Source organism: Haemaphysalis longicornis, unplaced genomic scaffold, assembly GCF_048455015.1.
Source record: "Haemaphysalis longicornis isolate Haplotype H1 unplaced genomic scaffold, Haemaphysalis longicornis Haplotype H1 scaffold_7, whole genome shotgun sequence".
Classification (NCBI taxonomy): Eukaryota; Metazoa; Arthropoda; class Arachnida; order Ixodida; family Ixodidae; genus Haemaphysalis; species Haemaphysalis longicornis.
Window position 1 is genome coordinate 72624227 of NW_027526422.1, and position 25093 is coordinate 72649319.

Below are 25093 nucleotides of genomic sequence, written 5' to 3' on the forward strand. Positions count from 1 at the left end.
CTGTAACCACAAACTTCACTTATATCTAATCTGTACCCTTCCTCAACGGCGCGCCAAATATCACCGTCGTTGTTCAGAGGCGATAACAAAAGCCTCCTGCGAACCCACCTTTTGTTTCCTGTTCGCTATCTGCTCCCTTTTATTCTTGGTTGCAGCTCGCCGCGACGCTAACCCCACTTTACATTTTAAAAGATGTTTTCCTTCCTATTCACGACTGCTATTCTACGGTGCCATTCGAGGGAAAAGGCTATTCCTAGGTGTTTTCTTGAAAAGCAATGCGTTGATTACAGGTGCCTGTTGTAAAGTGCACGCATGCTTTGGTAACCACGGCTTAATTAAAGCTTGTTTTCTTCTCTTTCCGAGCTGCAAAATGGGCTCCCAGCACGGAAGGGGTTTCCATGCACTGCAAAACCAGTGATACGGAAGGGAATCCGTTGGCACCCGTTTTTGTAGCGCGGAAAAAAGAAAAGAAAACAGGTTAGAGGCCTGTAAAAAGGGGTGGTGGCTGGTGGGGCACCGAGAGTAAAAAACTGGCCTCGTATCTGCTCCTTTCGTTGCAAATGTCGACAAAAGACGAGAGTCTTAGTCGACATTTGCCAAGGAAATGCCTTCCTTCGCTTTCCCGCTCACTTCTCACGTTGTTCCTCTTCCGTCGCGCTCCTCCAAGGTAAACACGGTAAAGGTTTGCTCAAGTCAATTTAAATTTACCGAGTTCCACTGCTCCTGGCCGGGTGACTCTATGCCAGCGCTGCCGTACGGCGGAGACGCGCGTGAATTGTGGCACCCTACTTCAACTCTCATAGAACCACGTTGCCCTTCACGTTCGTTATAGTGCCTAATATTCTAGGCACTATACGTTCGTCCCAAGCGGAACTTGAAACCTATCTAGTGGAACCTTTCGTAACTGTTGCCGTTTGATTTCTTAAAATGACGCCAGAAGCTATATTGGCGCGGGCAACAGTAGGCGATGGAGTGAATTTTTTTCTGCTGTCGATGAAGAATTTACTGTCGCAAAAATTAAGCATCCATAATTTTTCTTATAAAGGAACACTGCAAATATCACTTATATATTGATTTTTCGCCTCTTATTTGCGTAATTTACTGTTTCTGTTCAAAAATGTTTTTTGTACAAAAATGTTTCGAAGGTTTTGTTCAAAAATGTTCAAAAAGGAACATTGCCACCGGACTTGGAAGATTTGGCTGTTGCATATAAATCAATTGCGCAGTTTTTGTTTCACTTGAGCCGGCTGGCTGTATCGGGTCATAGTCAGACCAAAATTTCTGCGTTTCAGTAGCCCAAGAAAGGCTATCGTCTTTAAAAATAACGTGCATACTGTCAGCATAAGTGGCTTCCAGAAGCACAATACATTCGTATTCTGCTGTGCTTTCAGGCCCTAATCATTAACTTCACCACGGAGGGACATATCGAAGGAAGAAAGTTGAGGCTAAGGGCTTCGGGACGCACGTACGGCAATACTCGTACTGAGAATGGGTTTTCGACGGCGCTACGCATGTATCACATCATGTCAGCAAAGAGAACGACAGTGTGGGAACAGTGTGAGGGAGGTCCTTTCTCTATCGGCATGCAAGCTAGGATTATGTGTGCCATGACGCAGCCCGGCCACCTACCTCCGCAGGGTGAAAGTAGATGATGGCGTCGCTGGGGTCGTCCTCTTCCGTAGTGCACAGGTTCCGGTCGTAGACAATAAGCACGCGATCACTTAATCTGAAAGAAAGGGCGACAAAGACATGAGGCCAGCGTAATACCGAAGAACATGAACGACAGCTAATGCATCGAACGGTCAAGCTCTCCGTTAAATGGAGAGAGAGAGAGAAGAGAGAGAGAGAGAGAGAGAGAGAGAGAGAGAGAGAGAGAGAGAGAGAGAGAGAGAGAGAGAGAGAGAGAGAGAGAGAGAGAGAGAGAGAGAGAGAGAGAGAAAACGATCTTTAATAAATCTGGCAAAGTTAGCCGGGCTAAAATGCCAAACTTACTACGCCAGTTGATGACGGGATGAAGATGATGGCGATGACTTTGAAGAACTTGATGCGTACAGAAACGTTGTCTTATTTACAGAGAGTGGTCTGCCCTGTGTGTTGCAGGTACTCTATCAGAGCGTTTGCAGCCCGTAAAGCACGCTTGGGACATTCCCACGGTCCTAAATTGCCCTTTAGTTGAATTTTGGTCACCCATACACGAACCATGGAAGGAAGTAAGGTAGGAGTAACGATTAGAGATATAAAAGGAGCATCTTAGATTATGGAGAAAACTCGGGTGGAAGGAAGTTACAGCTCAAATTGTAAGAAATATGCGGATTTGGTGTGGGCTAAGTGCAGAGAACTGGCCGTGGGCTACCAGTGCCCCCGGGATGACAGATAACGTGATGCAGGGATGAGATAAGATAATATTTAAAGCATCGCGTGCTTCACTTTCGAAAGACAGTATAGGCTCACGAGAGGTTGTCATCGTCGTTGGCCGTCTTGTCGAGGGGAGCGGATGCCGCGGCGTGCCGCTTGGTTTGCAGGCGTCCGCCATACTTCCACCGGTGCAGGATGTCCCATTTCCAGGGAACAGCGATGGACGCCACGGCGTCCCCCACTGCGAGCAAATTAGAAAAAAAAAAAAAAAAAACATTAATCGGCCGCAACAACCGGTCGACATCATCACGATCGGCCGCAACAACACAATCGGCACAAAAAAATCGGCCGCAAATACCCACCCACCCATTAATTCCTATCGCTGCAAGAGGTTCGCCTTTGCTGTCAACTTGAAGCTGAATCCCTTCTTTGTATAGCCTTACTAATACAGTACCACACCATATGTGGTCCTGCAAATCCGACCCCTTCACTCTCATCACCACCCTCGACCAGTGGGGAGTGCTGAAGATGCCCACCTCTTCTTTCTGCCAAACCTCAGACCATGGTGAAAGAAGTCGGCTTTTCCGCGTTGCGTATATACTCTTGGCTTTTTTACACAGCATCAGAGCTATGCAAAGAAGCCGAAAATGGCTTTTTTTTTTTTTTTTTCAAGCACACAAGAGATTCACAGCACATTACGTGTCGATCTTTCTACTCCAATACAGCACGGGGTTCGCCGTCACTCATGCTATACCACGAGGGGCACCCTAGTCGTTCGTGGAAAGGAATCACGGAGTTCGAACATCGCGCTCCTGGCTGCAGGCCGTGGGCCTCACAGTTTCAGCAATACGCGTGTTTTGTTAAAACTTATTATAGCCCAGCCCGCTTACAACCAACACATCGGGAAATGGAAATCAGTTCATAATGTTCGTTTTTCGCTTTATCTGGACATGAAATCTATGCAGACAAATGGGAAAGAAGAAACGAAGGTTTGTTCGTTATAGCCGGGATTTCGTTAAAACCGGGTTCGCTATAAGTGGGCTATACTGTATTGCCGCAAACCTTGCCCGTTGATTTGTTTACTTGTGCTTTGTTCCAGCACCCGGTCGCTCCGGGCTGTCTTGTGTTCTAAGCGAAGTATGCGTTTCCTTCCATTTCTTTTGTACGCCGCATCGCTAGTGTTGCTTTGCGGTCACTATCCTAGACTGTTCTTTAATCGAAAATGTTCACGGTCCTAATTGATGCTTCTAGTAGCGAGAGCACAACATATAAATTTATGACGGCAATCACCGCGGCACTCCTCTCGCCGACGTTCGTCTGTGCACGTCACTTCGACTGCTTCTCGACTTTTGTGTTTTCCTCAAGTTCTTTGCAGCGCGCAGGTTTGCTATAATCAACTTAACTTCTTCAAGAAGCGTGCGTCGTCCTTGGCCACTTGACAATATATAAGACGACGCTGCGTCAGGCGCGTTACCACGTGAGATTCTGGGTTGCGGCACTTTGATGAACTTGCGGGGCCCTTATCGAAGCCGGATCGATGCCCTTGCCTAGTCCTACTAAATCACCATTTTCTTGGCCTCCAGCCAAAAGGCACGTATCTTTGTATGTCACGCAGACTGTGACATACAACGCAGACTGCGCAGATTGTATCATGCACAGCAGTGCTTAGTATACGATCCCCATGCTCCTAAATTCACAGAAGCTACACGTGGCGGAATATCATGCCATGATGATGACTATAGAGGCCACATTTTTAGGCAATAAAAGGAACATTTCAGGCGCCTAAAATAGGCAGGAAAATTATTTTTTTGTGGAACCCCATGTCGCAAACATAGGCACGATTCATTTTTACAAGAATGATAATAATTTCGTACGAAGGCCACTGAGCTTTGAAGGGCGCTGTAGAAATCTCCAGATTGCTAAACATACGGAACCAGAAAACAACAATAACAGCGACGACGATGGCGGCAGCGAGTTCTTGGAATGCTACCCGCCGCGGTGGCCCAGTGGCCAAGGCACTGGGCTGCTCAGCCTAAGGACGCGGGTTCGATTCCCGGCCATTTGCGCTGCTGAGCACGAGGTCGCGGGTTCGATTCCCGGCCATGGCGGCCGCTTTTCTGATGGAGGCGAAAAGCAAAAACGCCCGTTTGTACGAGATTTCGGCGCACGCTTAAGATCCCCATGGTGTCGAAATTAATCCGGAGCCCTCCACTACGGCGCGCCTCATCGCCTGTGTTGCGTCGGCGCGTTAAACCCTACAATGAATCAATCAATCGATTCCCGGCCGTGGCGGCCGCTTTTCTGATAGAGGCGAAAAGCGAAAACGCCTCTGTGTTCAAGCTTCGGGCGTATGTTAAAGATCCCTAGGTGGTATGATGCGCCTCATCGATAGCGTCGGCGCCTTAAGTCTCCCAATCAATCGAGTTCTCGGAATGCTACGGGGAACCATCTTCCAGTCGCTCACCCGTTGGCAGTTTTCTTTTAATTAATAACACGTAAACACTTCAACGACAATTTCCGCACTCTCTAATGCGAAATCAGTACGCAAATGTTTAGTTGTTTTACTTTGACACTATGTATATATATATATATATATATATATATATATATATATATATATATATATATATATATATATATATATATAGATACTGACAATTTTGTATTAGATTAAGAGAACGCTTGTAAGAGCTGTCAAGTAGAATATCGCGGGAGGGAGAGTGTGTTGGTGACGCGTGAGTGCATTTTACAGCAGTCGCAGATGTCGCAACCCACAAAAATCTATAGATCTACTTCACACCACGACGTCGCATGAGTGCGAGGGCGCTGGCATCGCTAGCAAGTGCATTAAAAAACACACATAAAATGAAACAAAAGTATCATATCAACAGTAACGGACATCAAAACAAAAGTTCACGGCAAAAATTACCATCACTCAATTGCTACGAGTCCACGTCTGTCGGCAATCCGGTGGCCAATGGCTACAGTGCTACCTCCCAACCCCTTTTGTTTGCAAACAGAAAGTTGGAAGTTGGTAAGGAGGGTTGGAAGGAGATCGATGCGAAGTGGCACACAGGCATTGTCTAACAAAAATTTGCGTGTTTGTTGTGGTGTTTGCGCCTCCATAGTAATTGGGTTTACGTTTACATGCATTATTGTCAAACATTCTCGAAAGACCGATCTATCCCTCGAAAGTTCCCAAAAGCGCGCGGTTACATGCGCACGCGTCGAATGGATTCAGTCTCGTCGGACACGCTCTCTCTCCGTTTCTTTACATGCTATCCGTGACGTATACGAAGTTCATTACATACCGAACAGCAAGGCGGCTTCTTCCAGATGCCTGTCGCCCATCATTTACCGGTGCTGATGACCGCGCATGATGAAACGCGTCGAGCGGCGTAGGCGGAATACCGCCGCCGGTGGCCGGCGCGCGCAAACACGCGCGGAAAGTCTCGCTCTCCGACCGCGGCCTGGCGACAGAAGTGGACGCAGCGATAAGGCTCGCTTCCCCTGGTTAATCTAATCTCGCGCGCCTGTGTAATAATTGTCTGAGCCGAGTGCACGCTCCAACGCACCGGACGACCCCAAATCCAACGATACCGGTTTCGGCTCGCGTTTTTAGCGAAAACATCTTCTGTAACAGGACACGTCATTTTTTCATCTACGTAAGTTAGAACAATCATTGCGTTTCTTCTTTAGCGGAATGCATTGCAGGATAGCGTGCAATGATGGACGCGACTTCTCGCACAACTATAGAAGGATCGCTTGGATTAGTAGGTATACACGCTGTATACCTATGGAGGGAAGTAATACCGTGAAATAAAGATATAACTCTCAGCGATTCCTACAAACTATGCTGTAGTATTAACATTATCTGACATGGCGACAAACCTTAAATATTTAGGTTCGCACTTCGCTTCCTACCCCAAGGTGCCGACCATGTAAAGTGATGTAGAGTGTCTCTCTCCTATTAAAACGTTTTCGGTGAACCCACTACACTAGGGCAGACGGAGAAAAAAAAATAATAGTAAATTTTTAATAACAAACTAACATTTTTTTTCGCGTCTCACACCGAGGTTTTGACAGGTGGCATATTACGAAAAAAGACAATCGGTGTCTGGCAGGGCAGAGAAATACACTTCCACGACGGGTCACGTGATTATCGTTCCGAAATGTCAGCAAAAGGCAACAAATCGGCCGAGCTATGCACATTTCGCCACGCAACCTTACACCATGGGTGATATCCCGAGCACTGTCTGATTTACAATCTTCAGTGACCCTTTTAGATCACAATACCACGAGATAACCATGGTTTCGAGTCTTCGCTGCGGGACAGCACTAGTTAAAAGAGAAGCCCTTCCTGATAACAGGTGTCCGCTTATTTGCAAGGTGATAAGAGTGGAGCTTTCAGTCGCGGTTCGCTCGTGACCATATCGCTTCACAAATGTGCGGTCTTTCCAATATTAATAATGATTTAGGGTTAATCTTTTACTGCGAAGCCGTGTACCTCTAACCAGCCAAAGAAATTTTAGGGTCCGCTCAGCAGAAAATTCCCAGGCTTCTACTGGCTACACAAAGAAACATCCAGGCTACTACTGGGTACTGGCTACACCCAGGCTATACAAAAAAACTACTGGCACCACCAATGATCGAACCTGGGCCCGAATGGAGAGCCCGTCGTCTTGCTGACTAAGCTACGCCCACACATGGAGACGGGGAGACAGACGGTGGTTTGGATTCAGCGTCTGGGGAGGGGGGGCGGGAGTTGGAGGCGACGCGTCAAACAATAGTGAACAGGAGGCAGTGAGAGAGATGACGCCACAGCCGCGCGTGCCGCCCTCCTCCCCACCCTTCGAAAGACGCTCCTCTCCGTCTTCTTTCTGCCGACGCTGGCGCTACTGCGTTCAGGATTGCCCCCCCCCCCCTCCCCCCCTCGAATCCCAGGTAACGGCTGGCAGAGTTTCTGGTTTCACTCTTTGTAGCGCCACGTGTGTGAACTCAAGTGACGCCGCATGGATAATCGTTGTGGGTATCGTTTACAGATTCGCAGTCCAACCACCTACGCAGCGTGAATTAGAGCCAATTTTGCTTTGTTTTACCAGTCGACTGATACGCGCCGCCTTTCTCAGCTTTTATTTGCAGCATTCAAGTTCATATATAATGCTTAACGCTCTGTGGAAGTGGCTATAGGCTTTTATGGGGACTAAGTCGAGGATTCCAGAATATTTATCTACGCATAATATTTACAATCTGGCAGTATAATACGCAATAGAGCGCGAAAGTCATTGCAAAAAAAAAAAAAATTCCCCGCATTTCCCCGAGGGGAAGAATGTGAAAGTGCGAATGCACGAGTTGAATTTGCGCGGTTCGGTAATGTTCGCGAAAGAGAGATCACACACACACACACACACACACACACACAACTGCAAAGAAAGAAAAATGCATTTATTCACAGACACCTATTTGTGTTGTCGTTGTACTTGATTGCTAGAGCGGATCTCAGCTTTGAAATTTCGTGTCAGTACTCCTTTAAGCGGGTGCATTAGCCCTTCTCACGCCCGATTCCTGGCCAATCCCCCACGTGGGTATGTGCCATGTCAGCGGCCAGGCAGCGCGCGCCCATCTCCCCCCGTTGCCAAGGAAGACGAGGAGATTCCTGGCCAATCCCCCACGTGGGTATGTGCCATGTCAGCGGCCAGGCAGCGCGCGCCCATCTCCCCCCGTTGCCAAGGAAGACGAGGAGCGCGCGCACCCGCAGCTGTTGCTATGCGGACGGCGGCGGACGCTTCAGGCTCGCTTAAGAAGTGCATTCGCACTTAAAAAAAAATCCCGGGCTATCTCCACTAACTGGAAAGCTGGGTAGGGGCGAAGCATGCCGTGTATAAGTGTATTCGTGGCGCCTTGGCGTTTTTGCTAACGGAGCTGAAAGCGTCGGGGGGTAGAGGTATACAGCTTTGCTGTAAAAGTATCTTTGAAGCACGAAGCTCTCTATAGCGCGAGGCGTAAACGAGTGCCTTGGTGTTTTTTTTAGTACGCGTTACGAAGCGCTCCAGCGCGAGGCGTAGATGAGTTTCCCGGTGTTTTAGTACCATGACTACACGCGCCGACGATTATGACGACGACGACAGGAGACGCCAACAGCCCCAGTCCCTAAAGGGCTTCGCCCCTAAAACGAAGAAAAAACTTGGAGACAGCATTAATCTGCGATGATTGCCTTTAAAATGTCACGCATTCCTTCGATAAGGAGGGATATATCCGTTATTACCTCGCAGGCCTCCAGGGGTAAGGATTACGTGGATCCTCACAGCAGGGAAAGGTGTTGAGAGAGGGGGAGAAAGGGAAAGGAGTGTGGCGATTTTTATACTAACGCCAACTGTTATGACGGATTAGAGTGCACTTGTCTACCCTCAGAGCCACGATATATCAGCGACCCTGCCCTGAAAGGATAACCGCTGAACCCTCCCGTGGGAAGTGCGAAAGATCAAACCACTAGAGAATTTATCTCCCTCCATCATCAACCCAAGAAGCGCAAGGAGACTTGTTTATCGCAGCAGCAATAGAGTGCTCGCGTCTCTCTTTTAGCGTATACGAGCAAACACGAGGTCCTGAGGGAAATGTTTCAAGTGACCGTTGTGTAGCGGCGGTGAAGGCACTTACAGAGGGTCACCGGGAGATCGTAAGAAGTCGGCAAGCTGAAAAGACGTTTCCTCGCGTCTTCTTTAAGTAAACAAGCAAACTCGAAGGGACGACGGATGGTCGCGCAGTGGGCAGGGCACAGCCTCCAGATTGACCTCCACGCAACAGCGAAGCGGAATCATTCAAGAGGTTTCAGATAACTCGACAAGTTTAGATAAGGGCTTCTCGACTTGCTACCTCTTTTGAGGCGTCCACCAATTCCTTAAGACTGCTTCGCGCACAGGCTTTCCAACAGAGCAAAATAGTTCTTGGTGGGAATGTTTTTTTAATCTAGTCCTAACAATTTTTATACCGGCTAAAGCTATCTTGATGCGCCATAGGTCTCACTCATTGGTGACAGTGTCCTCCCTGCCTGGCCATTAGGGTGTAAACCTTTATTGACTTGTGCGACATGATTTGGACCATGCAACCATACTTCTTTCTACTTAATAAGTAATAGTTCCGGACATATCGGTCTGATATTTAGAAGTAATACTGTGCACTGAAAAAAAAACTGTGGTTGATTCCCCTGTCATAGGGATCGGTAAAACACAAAGGTGCAGTAAATGTGCAGCTGAGCATGATTTGTGGGTCGGCAGCTGTCTTGTGAGTGTGCTTGGCGAGCGAAATCCTGCTGGCGGGTCGCTTCGGCAAAGGTGTACTGGCGTCATTTCCGTAAAGGATATGACGTGAACGAAATCTTTGAGTATCCCGGCATAAAACACCTTCGTGTTAAAATATAAAACCCGAAAGCGAACAACCCTTATAACGTACTCTTTAGTACTAAAGGTTGCTTCCTCACACGAAGACACTGTGTGCAGGGGTGCACCCTTTACAGGCTGCTTGCTTCGTTGTACTGGCGTCATTTCCACGACGGATATGACGTCAGTGAAATGTTGGTGGATCCCGGAATAAAACACTTTCGTATTAAAAAAGGCTCTCAGTTTTGTGGTTATCGAACGGTATCATTCTGCAACCGTCTGCTCTTCGGTGGGTGCAGCTCGCATCTCTTTGCCTACCGAAACCTCAGACTCAACACGGGAACGTTTTGCATAAATCCAGTTCTGCGCTAATCCCTGGACTGACACCCGAAGAGCTCCAACTGATGGTCAATCCACCGGGATGAGTAACTCCCGTATTCATATATACCTCAATGATGAGCATAACCAGACTACTGTCGCCATCAGTGTGTGTTGGCAGCTCGGGCATGCCCTTCGGTATGAGAATATCGGGCCATGTGGCAGGTGCCCAGAACAGGTCCGGACACGTTCGGGCGTGCTACTGTCGTTTGATGCAACATGCCCGCAATCACACGACTGCGGCGTACTTCCCTCCAGACACGTCAATTTACGCAGTGGCTATGTGCGGTCTTTCCGCGTGTCCGATTAGCGAAGTCAACAGAGGCACGGGCTGAGTTGCGTCAACAAAGGCTTGGAACAATCGATGCAGCCGAGTGCATGTGCGAATTTTGCGCCCTGGTACTCATACCCGCCGCTTCTTCTGCTTTCTCCTTCTCAAACTAATCATCTCGCACCCTCGCAGTCGGAGCATTCCCACCATGAGAGCATGCGGTAAAGGGGAGGCAGATAGGAGCGGGTCCTTTGTTTACCCTGACGTGTGTTCTGTGCGAGGTTGGCGGTGCGACAAGAATCTCCAAGGGGCACTCGAAGCTTACTTCGAAGATGGACGAACGCTCCTTCAAGACGCTTCCGAGATTGAACAACTGCGTAGAACTGATAGAACGCTCCGCCTTGGAAAATAACTGCCACCTTCTTGGGCAACTTGTATCGGATGACGACACCCTTACTCAAGTGCTCCATATGGTTCCATTATAGTATATGTATTGAGTTAGAGTCATTTTGACGTGTAGTTTGATATTTAAAAGCAGCGTTTGCAACCTGCTAAAGCATGCACGCTGCGCACGCTCGGGGTATTAATAATCGAGTAAGGAGGATTAATGCTTAATCATCGGGGGATTAATCGGGGGATTAATCGGGGATTAATCATCGAAATATTTTGGTGTCGCAAGCGATACGCACTATATAAGCTTACCCAGCTTCGACGTGTGCCTCACCATGACAATCAGCCATTTCACAATCCTCCTGAAGAAAGTTTAAAATGGAGAAAACAGAGTTCGGTAACAACGCCTAAAAGGGTTTAGTTATGAATTGATTCCTTGTTTATATTTTGTGTTTCTTTTCTTACTTTCTGGTGTTTTCACATTTTTTACTACTTTCAAGTCCTCCTCCTCCCTTTTATTCGGCCCCCTCCCCCCTCAAGAAAAATCCCTATACGCCACTGCCTGGTGGTGATACCAAACATACTTCCTCGCATCGCGGCGGTCACATACTTGATACCAGCTGAGGGGAGCAACCAAGTTCTTCGCTACTCTTTATCAAGCTATTCTTTGGCATCCGCTATTCTCTGAAAGTACAGTAGTCTTATGCTCCGTTTCCTTAAAACGATTAGCACTTGTGGTGTGCGCTGCTGGTTGTTGGTACAGGCTGGTACTATTTACATTTCCCCGCAGTGGCGGTTAGGTTATATCATAAAGGCTTAGCAGAGTAAATAACGAAGCATGTCGCAGCTGTACACCACAATCCCTTGCATTATCAGAAGAGGCCGAACGTATTAAGCGGGATGCACATATGCGTCAAAGCAAATCCGGTTTCCGACGCGGCGCGGCAAAAACCTGGACGCCCGGGGGCGCGGCCAATGCGGCGGGTCATCCGGCAGCCAAACCGGTTCTCGGGGTGGAGGCGCGTGCGGGGACGCGTGCTTTTCCGCTCATGTGTTCGGACCTTTCGACATCATAAATCTGGCGTCTCCCAGAACACCTAGGGTCTCCCCGGGACCTAAGTGTTGGCGTCTAAGTTTGCTCGCACCAGTTGAACATGACTGGAATTTTTACATTTCATAGGGGACTTTTAACCCAGCTGTCCTGATTTACTCGATATTTTAGACGTTTTCTGTGAGACCCAGCTGCTGTGTCGAGTATTACAAGCCGTGGACCATGTATTCCCAACTTCGTGCAACCTCCAATCCTTACTCATAGCTCCCTTATCACACCGCGTGGCACCTTGCACCGATATTGCCAAACGTTTCATGTTCCACGCTCACACCTGGACTGCGCTATTAAATGAAAGCGTCCAGCACTCTTTTACACATTGAAGCCTTCGGGTAATATCGGGCGCCATGCGTTGATAGCTCGCATATACGGGGCGTGGACACCATAGGAGAGTTGCTTGATACGCACACGTATCAGCGGTAGCTCGATAATATACCGTTGTTGCTAATACGCGTTCCCGTACATTCTTATCCGTGGGGTGCCATAGCGTCGGTGTGGGCGCCAGAGATACGCCCTCCTCCTCTCTGTAGCCGAGCGAAGCTGAAACCCATTGCCATTGTTTATAGCTTAAGCCTTTCATCCTTATCAGCAAATATCAGTCAAATCAGGCCACGTCTTTACGGCAAGACACACTCCGCGATAGCTTCGGCGGCATCCCGGAACTATTACGTGCTGCAGACGGTGGATATTTTCGAGACGAGTATCATCGAAATAACGACGCCTACCTTTAAGTGCCCCAAGTTTTCTCTGTCTGGTAGACTGTCAGTGTTGCATTACTTAGCTTTACCGAGCCGCGCAGGACAGTGATTTGCGCGTCGCCCATGGAAAACTACACAATGACTTCTTCCCCAAGGTTCCAGGACTTACCGAAACATCGTGAAGATTAACAGTGAAGCTAGGAACTGATTGACATCTTAGTAAAAGACGTGCTTCCAGCCGTGCTTTCGACAAGGCAGGCTGTACAGTACTGCACATTTCTTACCTGAAAGGCATCGTAAACAGAAAGGAAATATGAGAGCATGCAGTGCGCGTCTCTTCTGCTCCTCCTCCTCATTGGGCGCCGTTTTTCACCCATATGGATCTCCGCATATAACACATATTCGACACTCTCTCTCTTGTATGCGGAACTTATCTCGTCGAACAACGAAACGTTTTTCTTGCGTCTAAACCTGGCGTAGCTTTTCTGACGTCACATCCCTGAAGTTGATTGCAACTCCTGGAAACAGTATGTCGTTGCGAAAGACACTTCAAAACAGCAGAATTGAACAAGAGGTATATCTGGTAATATGGACATACAGGCTGCCTTGTAATGCCGCCATTGGTGAGCGAGCTCGTACACGCAGACACTGTTTTGCTCAATGAAAACCTGATGCACTTATCTGTAGAAGCAGCAGCGCATGATATAGGTGGTCAAATATCTGCTAGTTAGAAATATAAGTTGCGTTGGTAGAACGCGCGTTTCGCCGTTTCGTACAACCCGGCGTGTTTGACTTCACTGCTAGAGATGGCAAGGAATCCGGTCACGTGGTCGTCGCGTGGCATTGTCGATAAACCATTCGCGCCATTTTTAAGACATTAACAATCGACTTACTTGCAGGGTAAGAAACTTTCTAATAGCGAAGCCTGGGAAGTTGTGTAAATGTATATGAGTGTATGTAGGAGTATAGTTTCATGCAGCTTCCAATTCCCTAACCGCACCTCAATATATACAATAGTTGGCGCTCGCAGGTATAAATATATCAGTGCATACGGGTTTTGGAAGATAGTCCCAACCATCGTTCGTTCATTCATTCATTCATTCATTCATTCATTCATTCATTCATTCATTCATTCATTCATTTCGCATCAAGTAAAAATACAGGATGCTGGAGTTCTGCAGAAAAAGCCGACAAGATGTCAGCTTGACGGAGCTTGACGGAGCTTGACGGAGCTACACCTACGAAAATCAACACTGGGCCGTCCAGCAGGTCCTGCGGGCGCTCGCAAGGCATGAGACTCGTGAGTCGGCAACGGCGAGCTCACGTCTCGGATGAGTAGCCACCAGGACGACGCCGAGGCCCGCGTCGCGTAACAACGTCGTTCTGCCGGCTTAAATAAAGTTTATTCAATCCAATCTAGAAAGAAATATGTTGAGCATTCTTGGTAGTCGGTTCTCGAGCATTTGTTGTCCGTAAGATGTGCTGTATGTCAAAATGCTCCAATGTTCCGTGTGTCGCGTGTTGTACACAATATCATTTGGTTTTAATTTTGCCAGCTGTTTAAGGAAAGATCTGCCCATTTTTACTTCTCGTTTATGAACCTTTCATAGACGGTAGTCGAATATTGTGGTTACCGGATTTACATGGTATTTTTCGAACAAAGGTTGTGTGTGGTGATGGAAAGAAATGTTTTCGAGCATTCTAATGACCTTTTTCTGTAGCCGGTGAATTTTTTGCAAGTTTTCCTGAGTAGTTGTTCCCCAGATTAAATGTCAGTAGTTTAACCTTGAAGAAAACAATGTGTTATATATGCGCAACATAATTTTAGGCGGTAGAATATGTTTATGGCGGTATAGAAGGCCAACTACTTGAGACAATTTTTGCGAGTCACTGTTACGTGCTCATCCCGGGATGTTCTTGAAATATGACGCCGAGTGTTTTTACTGACGGTACTATCTCCACTTTGGCAGAGTTTAAAGAAATAACATTGTAAATTATTACCGGATTATTTCTGGCGCGGAACAATACTGCTTTTGCATTTGGACCGTTAATCTTTAAACCATTTTGCACCGTCCATACTTCTAGTTTCCGCAAAGTTGAATTTGAATTTACAACTAATTCGAGCGCCGATTTACCATATAGGAATATACTCGTGTCATCGGCATAGATGGTAAACTTAGCGCATGATGATACGCCAATAATATCGTTTACGTAGATATTAAAAAGAAAGGGTCCCAGAATGCTGTCCTGTGGTACCCCAGATTTTACCCGACAAGGTTCTGACGAAAAGCCATCCAAGGCTACGATTTGATTACGATCTTTGAGGTGAGATTTAATGACGCAGGCTGCCACACCACGTATACCGCAGCGCTCTAGCTTTCGTACTAGCAAATTGTGGTTGATATGGCCGAATACTTTTGTTAAATGAATAAATAAACCTAGTACCATATGTTTCCTCGGTCTAATTGAGACAAGATATATTCTTGCTAATCTATAAGCGCAAACTCCGTTCCAAGGTCCTGACGAAAGCCATACTGACAATCGACTATTATGTTATGTTTTCTGTCGAATCTAGTCAAGCATTTTAGAGAAAGTTTCTCAAGTGATTTTGAGAGTACTGGAAGTATAGAAACTGGTCGGTAATTTCCCATATCATTTTTGTCTCCTTTTTTATAAAGCACTGTCACCCGGGCGGTCTGCATTTGTGAAGGAAAAACACATTGGCTAACAGACAAATTAAATAAGTGAGCAATGTATGGTGTCAGAAAAGAGATAACGTATTTTAGGCTTTTACTTGTATGTCATCGATATCAAGGGCGCTGCTATTGTTGAGCCCTACCACTGCATCAATTACTTCACGGTAGCTTACAGGATCAAAAAATATGGAGTTATCTATGTATCGAAAGTTTTCAAGGTCGTTTTGTACATTCACACTTTGTACAAAATCAATAAAATAACGGTTGAAGGCATTGGCAAGTGGCTTTCCTGAAAGTACGATGCCGTTTTGCTGAATGGTGTGAGTAGGGTCTTGGGGAATATTGCGTTTTAATAGAGAATTTAATTTTTTTCCACATTGTTGCCGTATCTCCAAGCGCTGGTGTGAACATGTCACTATAAAGGTCACGTCGAGCGTTTTTTAAGTCCTTATCTAAACGGTTCCGGAAAACTTTGAATTGCTTTAACAACACTGGATTTCTGTTTCGTTGGTATTCTCGCACCAAGCTCAACATTAACCCAAGGCTTTCGAATCTTTCGTTTCTGTTTCGGGCGCACAAAAGGAAAACATGCGGAGTAAATAGGCTTGAGGATTTTCGTGAATTCGTCGTACGCCCTGTTTGCATAACCCTTTCGAAGTACACTCTCCCAAACTGCACTCGAAATGTTTTCGCTGAATAGAGAAAGATTTTTTTTTTCATTTATGCATTGAAATGGGTGTGTTTATGTTTTTTGGGTGGCATTTTTTTAACGAGCATACAAATATCGGCGAGTGATCACTTATTTCTGCTTCAATTACCCCACTTCTTAATTGGTCGGGACTTATGTTCGTTATGAAAAGATCGATCAATGACGATGAAGTTTGCGTTATTCTAGTGGGAAGGTTGATCACATTTGAAAGACCACTAGAGGTTAACAGCACATTTAATTTGGTTTGTGTGGAATTGTGCCCGATCATTTTTATATCCAAGTCGCCACCTAAGATGACGTCAAACCTATCTCTACCTACAAAATCCAGGAATAACTCAAGAAAATCAAGAAAAGGTGGTATCATCCCGCTCGGGGGTCGATAGCAGACAGCAAGTATTGTGCCATGTCCTTTAACACAGAGGAATTCACAGTCGTTTTTTATTACACAAAATTTTTCTATCAATTCGCAATTGAAATCTTCTTTTACTAAAATACAAACTCCGCCACTGCGACTGCATGTGCGGTTAATACAGAATGTCTTGTAAGACGGAAGACGGAAAAAATTTGTTTCATCGTATACACTCTAATCCCGGTAAACCATAAAGTAACTTCTAAACGGAAGTAACCTATAAAATAAAGGTTACAATGGATCCATTTTGATGTTTTCTTTATCCCAGTCCATTCTAAGGGTTACAAGCGTGAAGTTAAAAGCGGTTTATAGTTTACATTAATTATTTATAGGTTACATCAACAAAATCTCACATGTAACCTTTACGTTGTAACCTATAAGAGATGCTCGTCGCGCCTTCTCTCCAGGCGGCCGTTGGTTTCTCCGTTGCATGACGGGATATAGAGAAATGGCGGCGCCCGCAGGCCCGGTGGCCGCGTTTTCGCGCCACTCGAGCCTTTTTACCGCTCTGATACCCCTACGATGAAGCGAGGATTCCTGTTACAAGACTTCTTTGTCGGCGTGAGTCGCGGAGGCTGCGGCGAGCCCATTTGTGACTGGCAGCGCTACACGGCCCGTTCTTCTACGACCAGCATCAAGTTCGCATGTTGGATCAATGCCCCGGCGCCAGTGAAAGCGAACTCGGTGAACGGTTTCCGTGTTTTCACCGGATGTATCTTTTCGCTGGGCTTTTCAATTTAAAATTGCAGCATCCGAGAAGGATTTTCGTTACCTGACTGGTTGCTTCGCTGGACGTTTTCTGTTGTCCGCGACGGCAATTGAATGAAATCACGGGCTTGCGTTCGTTGCGTCAGACTAGAGCGGACGATCGGGAAAGCCCGTACATTATAACAGATAACGGCGCTCGTGACCTGCTTTCTGCTGTTGCGCGCCTTCGTCATGTGTTGAGCATTTCGTTTAATTGTGTTGGCTGCATCGGGCGCACTTGACGAGTTATTGTCCCATGTAATTGTCAGGTAGCTCTGTTTCAGTAACTGATTTTTCCCCCATTAAAGTCTTATATTATTGCGCTATTCTCTGGGTATTATCATTTTGCTTCAGCCGTCGGGAAATGTTCATTTTTCTCGCTGCTTATATTCGGAATGGTGTCTAGTTTATTGGTCTTGTAGTAATATATCCGGATAAACACAAGGTGTGTGCTGCAGAAAAGTACTCCCCTAAACGCTGCCCGAAATTTCTAAACTAAGTTTTGTCCCGCACAAGCGTCTTTTTTGTGAAAGTTTGCCCTACCGCACAATAAAAAGTTTTCATATGTACAACACTCTTCATTTTTGTCATTCTTCTCCTTGAGTGGGTAAATTTGGTGTTAGTCATTTTCAGACAGCGGGCCATTTTCACCATGTTAACTCGGTTTACTATTCTCATTCGCACAAATCAGTTGTTTTTTTTTACTCGCGTGGCATTGAAGGGCAAATGGTTGTCTCGCGTGATCCTAGTGTAGTGCAGTAAAGCGACTTTAAAGAATGGTGGTGTGTATGAGCCAGCATGCAGACTGCTTGATTGTTGTTGTTTTTTGATGATACAGAAATTGTGACGAATTACACAGAGACAGGTGCAGGTGTAAAAATGGGTGCTGCACCCTCATCGGTTCCTGGCTGTTCGAAAAGTGTGGTTGCATCTGGCTACCTATGCTATGACTTATCAGCACTACTGTTTTTCTTGCAGGCAGTGTTCCTTGAGCTGACAACCAGGACTCCCCTGCGTATGACACAAGTTGAAATGAAGTCTGATTTCAGTGGAAACAACGGTATGAAAATGCAATAACTAAAACACATTCATTCAAATATTCTTTGTAAAGATGGCACCCAGGCCTGCACAGACAAAAGTATGATTCACTTGTAAAAATGCGAGGCCTTTCTTCAAGTGTTATGATGTTATATTTCGTATCTTATTTTGCCTCATGTTTAGCGACTCTTTCTATCAGTTCTTTATTACATGAATGTTATGAATTCACATAACGATTTCCTCAACATGGAGCTTTGTAGTTTTTCAGCAACTCTAGCTATTCTATAAGATGCGTGGTTTTGCAGAGCCAACAAGAACTCTTTTTCGAAAAGAGCTCTTTAAGAAAGCTGCAGTTGTTAGTGAGTGCTTGTGCTGTGTTCTTTTCTTCGTCTTGTCAAGTTTGAGGTGTTCTTTCATTATGAATGTATGCCAACTGCCCAGCTCTAAAGCCCATTAAATTATAACCCAAATAACCCTTCGAGTCATTACAGGTACAGGCCTCCTGGGAATGCCACTTGAAGATCGGTGCAAATTCTAGATGTATCCTCTCCCACAACACATCTGGACGAAGAAAAAAATGTAAGTTGGCGATTCCTTTTTACTGATAGCCTAGGAAAAAACCACTGATAAGAACACTTTACTGAAATGAAAAACGTTTCAGCTTCCACGTGGGATCCTTGTTCAAAATGAAACTGCCAGTACAAAGGAGGGGGGGGGGGGAGATGTTTAAGTACAGCCAAAAATGTGACGAAGACGTCGTCAGCATCATGAAAGCACGTTTCCTGGGTTTAGTGCGACGTTCGCTCTGTTGCGTGTACTATAGTGATTCCACATGAAGGCGCGGAAGTGTTTTTGTTTTCTCTTTTGCAAATGTATGTCGGTTTATCTCATAGCCCAAAGTTTCTGCCTGTTCTGGGTGAGCATGCAGAAACATTTCGCGAGATAAACTGGAACACGGCACGATTAAAATTCGGGAAGGTTGGCCGGTATGACTATAGTGGCTTCGCGTTGTTCTGAACAATGCGGCCAAATTACTCTGTGTAACGATTACTGAAATGATGTGAAATTATTTGAAAGGCCGTAAATCACTCCTCTGGTGTGGCCTTTCATTTAATTCTCTGGTCTCCGTCTTCATTTTCGTGCAATATATTTTTCGTACTTCACATGCCTGTGGTTTGGTGTGAGAGGCTCATGGTTGCACTGGATTTTGTTCTTTTTCTGAAATTTTCCGTAGATGGCTATTCAAGGTGGGGAAATCCAAGTGACGGCTCCTCACATATATACCTCCATCTGCGGCAGCAGGGAACAAGTTATTCAGATGACCGCGGGGAATCTTCAGCGTGCCCCGATTTTGTGCCTGCTTGTGTACTACGTAAATTGCGAAGCTTATCTCTGAATTTTTCCAAGCGCTTTTTTTCATGCAGGAAATTATAGATCCCATTTAAAGTTTGTCCAAAAGACAGATTGCAGTCGGCCTTGAAACTTGTTAGTGCTGCATAAAAAACGATAATTTGGCGTGGGAATCACAACTCAGGTGGAACTGTAAAGAGGAACCTAAGAGGGAAGTGTAAAGATGGATTCGTAAAGACGAGTGAATTCCAAATGTAATATTAGACTCAGTGAAACGGAGAATGTAGGGAACATAGCCATAAACACTGCTTTGTATGAAACAGTAAATTTGTAATAAATGTTCTTTCTACTTTCCCACATTCTGCGTTTTTTCTGTGGGGAACCATGACATTAACGCTGTACTGAAAAGTGCACCTTTGAGAACCATTTTGTAAATGTAGCTCAAACTCGAATTCGTCTGAAATTGTTCAATGGTAGTATCCAAACAATTCGAAATACTTTGCATACATCCGTGCAAATATTGAGGTAAAGAATCTGTATATTTGGCCATGTTTGTGAAGCTGTTCACGCAAAATTTATTAATAGGTTTAATAAGGATATATGAATAAACCGAATTTTACCTGGAAGTCTAAAGCAATATAGGAAACACCGATTCGCCCAGGAAGCCGCACAAGTCGAAGGAACGATAATAACATTGGGGTGGTTCGCAGCTTTGCTTTTTTATAAATAGCCCACAGGTGTTTCATAATAATAAATGTGAATGTTCAGAACTACTGATGCCAAATTTCTGGAAATGTGCTCCTGTTAAATGCGCAAATGTGTGTGCATGTTCTGCAATTCTCTTTTGATAATCACGGCCTAAGTTGTCAGACAAGAATTTTTGCCTTAAGGCTATGTTATCATAACTTTGGCGTCCTTTTGGAGTATGCTATCAAGTGCATGTTTACACTAAAGCTTGGCTTCACTAAAGCCTAATGTTGTTTAACTAAAGCTCAAATTCATGCCTGCAATTTAACAAAAAACCTATCATGCATGTTTGATACTGATTTCTTAAACGGCACAAAGCTGATGCAAACATCAAATTTTGTTATGCCTGTTTATAAGACTTAAGCGTTGCCAATACTCACGACGATTTTTGGGTGACAACCTGGGTAACGATTATCGAACAGGTAATGCAATGCATGCATATTAAGAGAACATTTTCAAGCTTTTTGGCACAGCAATTTTAGGAATTATAAAAGTGACTTCTCTTTTAGCCCCAGCCGTGTGGGCGGCAGTTTATTCAAGGGACGAACAAAAGACACCCGACGCAAAAGTTTAGACGGCGCAATGGACAGCATGGTCGCACATATCGTCTTCCACTAACGCGATGTTTGTTTACCACGCGGGAAAGGCGCCTTCGGGGTGTCGCCACAGCGGCGCCGGCGAAAGCGCGCCTGGCGCGCAACATGACAGCTTCCAGGTGTGTGGCCTTGGACGGCGGTAGATGTAACTTATATAAAGGTATACATGCTGAAAGCTGCAAAATAACCCATAACTGAGTAAACCTTACGTGTATACGCATATGTATAAAGGTTACGAAGATATAGCTTACAATTAATTGTACCTTATAAATTATAGGTTACAAAAATTCGAAAATGTATACCTCTATTAAGGGTTACCCAGCTTAGAGTGTAGACCACGTCTCGCTTAACGTTCTAGCGTTTCTAATGCGGCTACTACAAAACAAATGCCATTGTATACGTTTCGTAAAAAACAGGTTCATCATGGTTATAACAAGTGGCGGATTTGAGGAAAGCGGGGGGGGGGGGGGGGGGGGGGGGGGTCGGTGACCTAAAATGAGCTAAGAAGTTACTTTTTCGGACGCCCGTAAAGGACTATTCTTTTCCTAGGCGCGTAAATAAACGTGATTGCTTACCATTGTTATGTTAATATTATTATTGACATTGTTATTTATTCATCTTTTACCATGCTGTAATATTATAATAATCATCACAGCAAAAATATTTAAATAAAATTTCGCACTTGACAAGCTAACCACTCCCGTTCCTTGTCACTATGGCTATATAAAACAAGCAATTCGTCGCCATGCCGCCCTGCCAAAGGGGATGTCCAGCGCAGCTGTACAAAGCACTACAAATGGTCCTGACGCATGCGCTCGGTGTCTTGGGCAAGAATTGTTCTATTTAGTGACACTAGTCCTGCATGCCTAACCTTCAAACATAATCCGCCTACACAATCTTTGCCAGGAACACATGGGAGAAGGGCTTATCATCCATAATGTGGTTTCAATGCTTATTTTGTGGTTTTTTTAAACGAATACTGAGCTCTACGCTGTACGCCTGACTAGCCTGACGCATGCGCTTGGCGTCTCAGGCGAGAACGTCTGGGTCCTGCCTGGGTTTTTGTCTACGATACGAAAATTTCTGACCAACTAGAGGCTAACAGCTTCTCTGTAAAGATCACGTTCACGGCGCGTAATCGCTGGACGTACTTTGGACTTCTTTTTTTGAGGTATTGGACCATTATCAGCTTCAAGGTGAGCGAAGCAATGCACTTCAGGGCCTCCTTATCTCGTCCTCCTTATCAGTATAGCCTAACCTATACTAAACAGCTCGCTCTCCGGAGATAGCCCCCAGACCTTGTCGCGCCGAGGGCCCTGAAAACTCGCGCGGGATTTTCTGCGGTCGCAGCGTTTGAGACAATAAAAAGCGCGCTCTTCATTGGGGGAGCAGTTTTGTAAGCACTTATCTGCCCCGCTAATACCGGGTAATAAACCTCCGAGTTTTACTGCCCGTGTTTTCCTAGGCTTCGAAAGCGGTCAACAAGAGAAATTTCTGGGGCCCTTGGCCCACACTATGCCCAGAGGACAGAAAGCTCCGAGACGACGACGACGACAACATCGTCATTATCATCACCTTGATGTCCACTGCAGGACGAAAGCTTCTCCCAAAACCGGAATTTTCATCCGAATGCTCAACTAGGGTGGCCAAATCATTTTTTGGCGAGGTTGTGCTGTTTTTGTCCCATAAGGCGGGGCAGCGTACGTTAAATGACGACGTACGCTGTCTATATCGATCGGCATCCCTCCAATTCAACGTGCCTCGTAGCTCGTCCGCATACACCTCTGGCGCGGAAAGCCAGAAATTTAAATTTGAAACTTAAATTTGAAAAGCGCCTGCCCCGGGACAAGAACATATATTACGTAATATCTTTATTCGGCAAGGGTTCAAGACGCGCTGGTTGCAGCCGCGGGTATGAATGTAGGCGCTCTTAGGAACTCTCATAAGACGTGTTAAAAACATAGAAATTGCACCCGCACTACTCTCGTCTTCAAGAAAGGTGCACGCACCGAGAATCGTTTCACTTCATACTTTCCGCCAAGAAGTGGATCAGTACAAACATTCCAACCACTGCTTTTATTTTTCCTTGCAACTTGTGGCAATAGGCCCCATTCCTCGCAGCTGTTATCTCCTGCGTATAGGAGATTTCTCATTGAGTGGCAACTTCCGAAGGTGAGATCATCGGAGCGTAACCGTGTGTGGCCGGGAAAAACAACCTGGTTTTCAGTATGCACACAGACACGAGCGAGCGTTTGAATAGCAAGAATGCAGGACTCTAGTATAGATATGATTATCCATATAAAACCACTGAGAAACAAAAAGAAATTCTTATTGATGTATTCAAACTTTGGCGAAAACTACACAAAGCGAGGTGCACCGCCGCAAGCACAAGCAATTACAAGCGTCAGAAGTGGCCGAAAGAGGTTTCGTCGAGTAAAGGAAGAAGAAAAATAAATTACAATAAAATAACAATAAAATTAGTTACCCTCGCGTCATTATCTTCGAATAGGCAGCTGCTCTTCACCGGGATCATTATTAGTCGATTGCCATTAGCTAAACCCAAGTGAAAAGATGTGGAATATTGTCGAAGGTGTGCTCTGACAGTGTTTCCAAAACGAATTGGACGAAATGTTTCACTTCGCAAAGTCGCTTAGTTTTTACTTTTAGCTATATATTTTTATGATTGTATATATGTTAACTACACACACAAACACACACACACACACACACACATATATATATATATATATATATATATATATATATAGGGTTTGGAAATGAGGGGCTCGTTAGTAAATACAGAAAGAAATGCCGGCAGTCTACAACGCCAAAGAAGGCATAGGGGAGTGGTTAGACTTTTTTTTTTTTACCGTTATTGACGTTACATTATTATTTTTTTATTATTAATTACGTGAGAAAGAAAGAAAGAAAAACACGCGCCCAGAGTGGGGACCGAACCCACGCCTTTCGATTAGATCTCGAATGCCTTACCAATTCGGCTATCTGGGCGACTGTGTTCCGCTTCACTTTCTGGGGTATTTATATTTATATTTTTCTTTCTTTCTTTCTCACGTAATTAATAATAAAAAAATAATAATGTAACGTCAATAACGGTAAAAAAAAAAGTCTAACCACTCCCCTATGCCTTCTTTGGCGTTGTAGACTGCCGGCATTTCTTTCTGTGTATATATATATATATATATATATATATATATATATATGTATACAAAGAATTAGAATGGGAATTGAGGGGCTCGCTGAATGAAGACAGAAATAAGGGTAAGGGTAGGCAGTCAAGAAAGGCAAGGAAAGCAAGGGGAAAATGTGGTAGGTCAGATATATTTTTGAAAGAAAGAAAACGGAGAAAAAATGCCCGCCGGAATCCCACCCGACGGGCACTTTTTTCCATTTTCTTTCAAAAAATAAATCTGACCTACCACATTTTCCCCTCTTGCTTTCCTTGACTTTCTTGACTGTCTACCCTCAGTTCTGTCTTTATATCTTTATATATATATATATATATATATATATATATATATATATATATATATATATATATATATATATATATATATATATATATATATATATATATATATAAGGCACACACAGCACGCACACACACACACACCTGGCATGCGAAGTATGTCGTATAGCCGTATAGTAAATATTTCTCTTTTAATAGAAGGAAGTTATTTGCCGAGCATTTTTCTTTTTATCGGCCTTTCCCCAAAACTACTGCAGTAATCGGTAATAAACCACGCGACCTTTTTCGCCTGCATCAGCCGCTAGCGCAACCACAGCGGGGCAAATAAATCAGCTCTTCAAAAATGACACGTGCTGCAAAGCGAGACTCACTCTTTCTGGACGCCGGGGAGGCGCCGATACTGCGCTGAACCATTTTCTGAAGGCCGCCGTCGTCGTCACAGGGTAATCCAAGGAGCGGAGGTCACGCAGGTATTCCGATGCCCAGTCGAGCACGGCGGACGTGAGGACCCGAATGGCCAAGGCGCCGGAGATCATCGAAGCCTCTCCACAATCGAGGGAGGGGGCGCTGCTTCTGGAGAAGCGGCGGGAAAAGATAACGGGACGACAGGGAGGAGAGGCGGGCTACACACCCGCGACGCTGCTCCGGCGATAGGAGAAACCGCATTGGTTCGAGTGCCGGCTCGGTGCACGAGGGCAGGATGCTACACTGTTGTGCAAGCAACGAGACGTCTGCTGC

General features: G+C 45.3%; 1 protein-coding gene and 1 long non-coding RNA gene across 3 annotated transcripts in view; one reads left to right on the forward strand and one right to left on the reverse strand.

The window, feature by feature from the left end:
- The window catches only part of Hps4 (Hermansky-Pudlak syndrome 4 protein), a 37190-nt gene extending 12308 nt beyond the window's left edge, over positions 1-24882 (reverse strand). Inside the window, exons 1-3 of one of the 2 annotated variants that reach the window (XM_077677796.1) lie at positions 24727-24882; positions 2452-2596; positions 1630-1726 (exon numbers count right to left, since the gene is read on the reverse strand). In XM_077677796.1, coding sequence (XP_077533922.1) covers positions 1630-1726; positions 2452-2596; positions 24727-24769 — 285 coding nt within the window. In that variant the 5' untranslated portion in view covers positions 24770-24882. Of the gene's footprint in view, positions 1-1629; positions 1727-2451; positions 2597-5666; positions 5828-24726 lie in introns of those variants that run through there. The other variant, XM_077677797.1, reaches the window with a different exon arrangement.
- On the forward strand, positions 16857-19853 carry LOC144144470 (uncharacterized). The gene is made up of 4 exons (XR_013317263.1): positions 16857-17074; positions 18116-18197; positions 18667-18754; positions 19410-19853. It is a non-coding gene; the product is annotated as an uncharacterized LOC144144470 (long non-coding RNA).
- Positions 24883-25093: the final 211 nt, after the last annotated feature.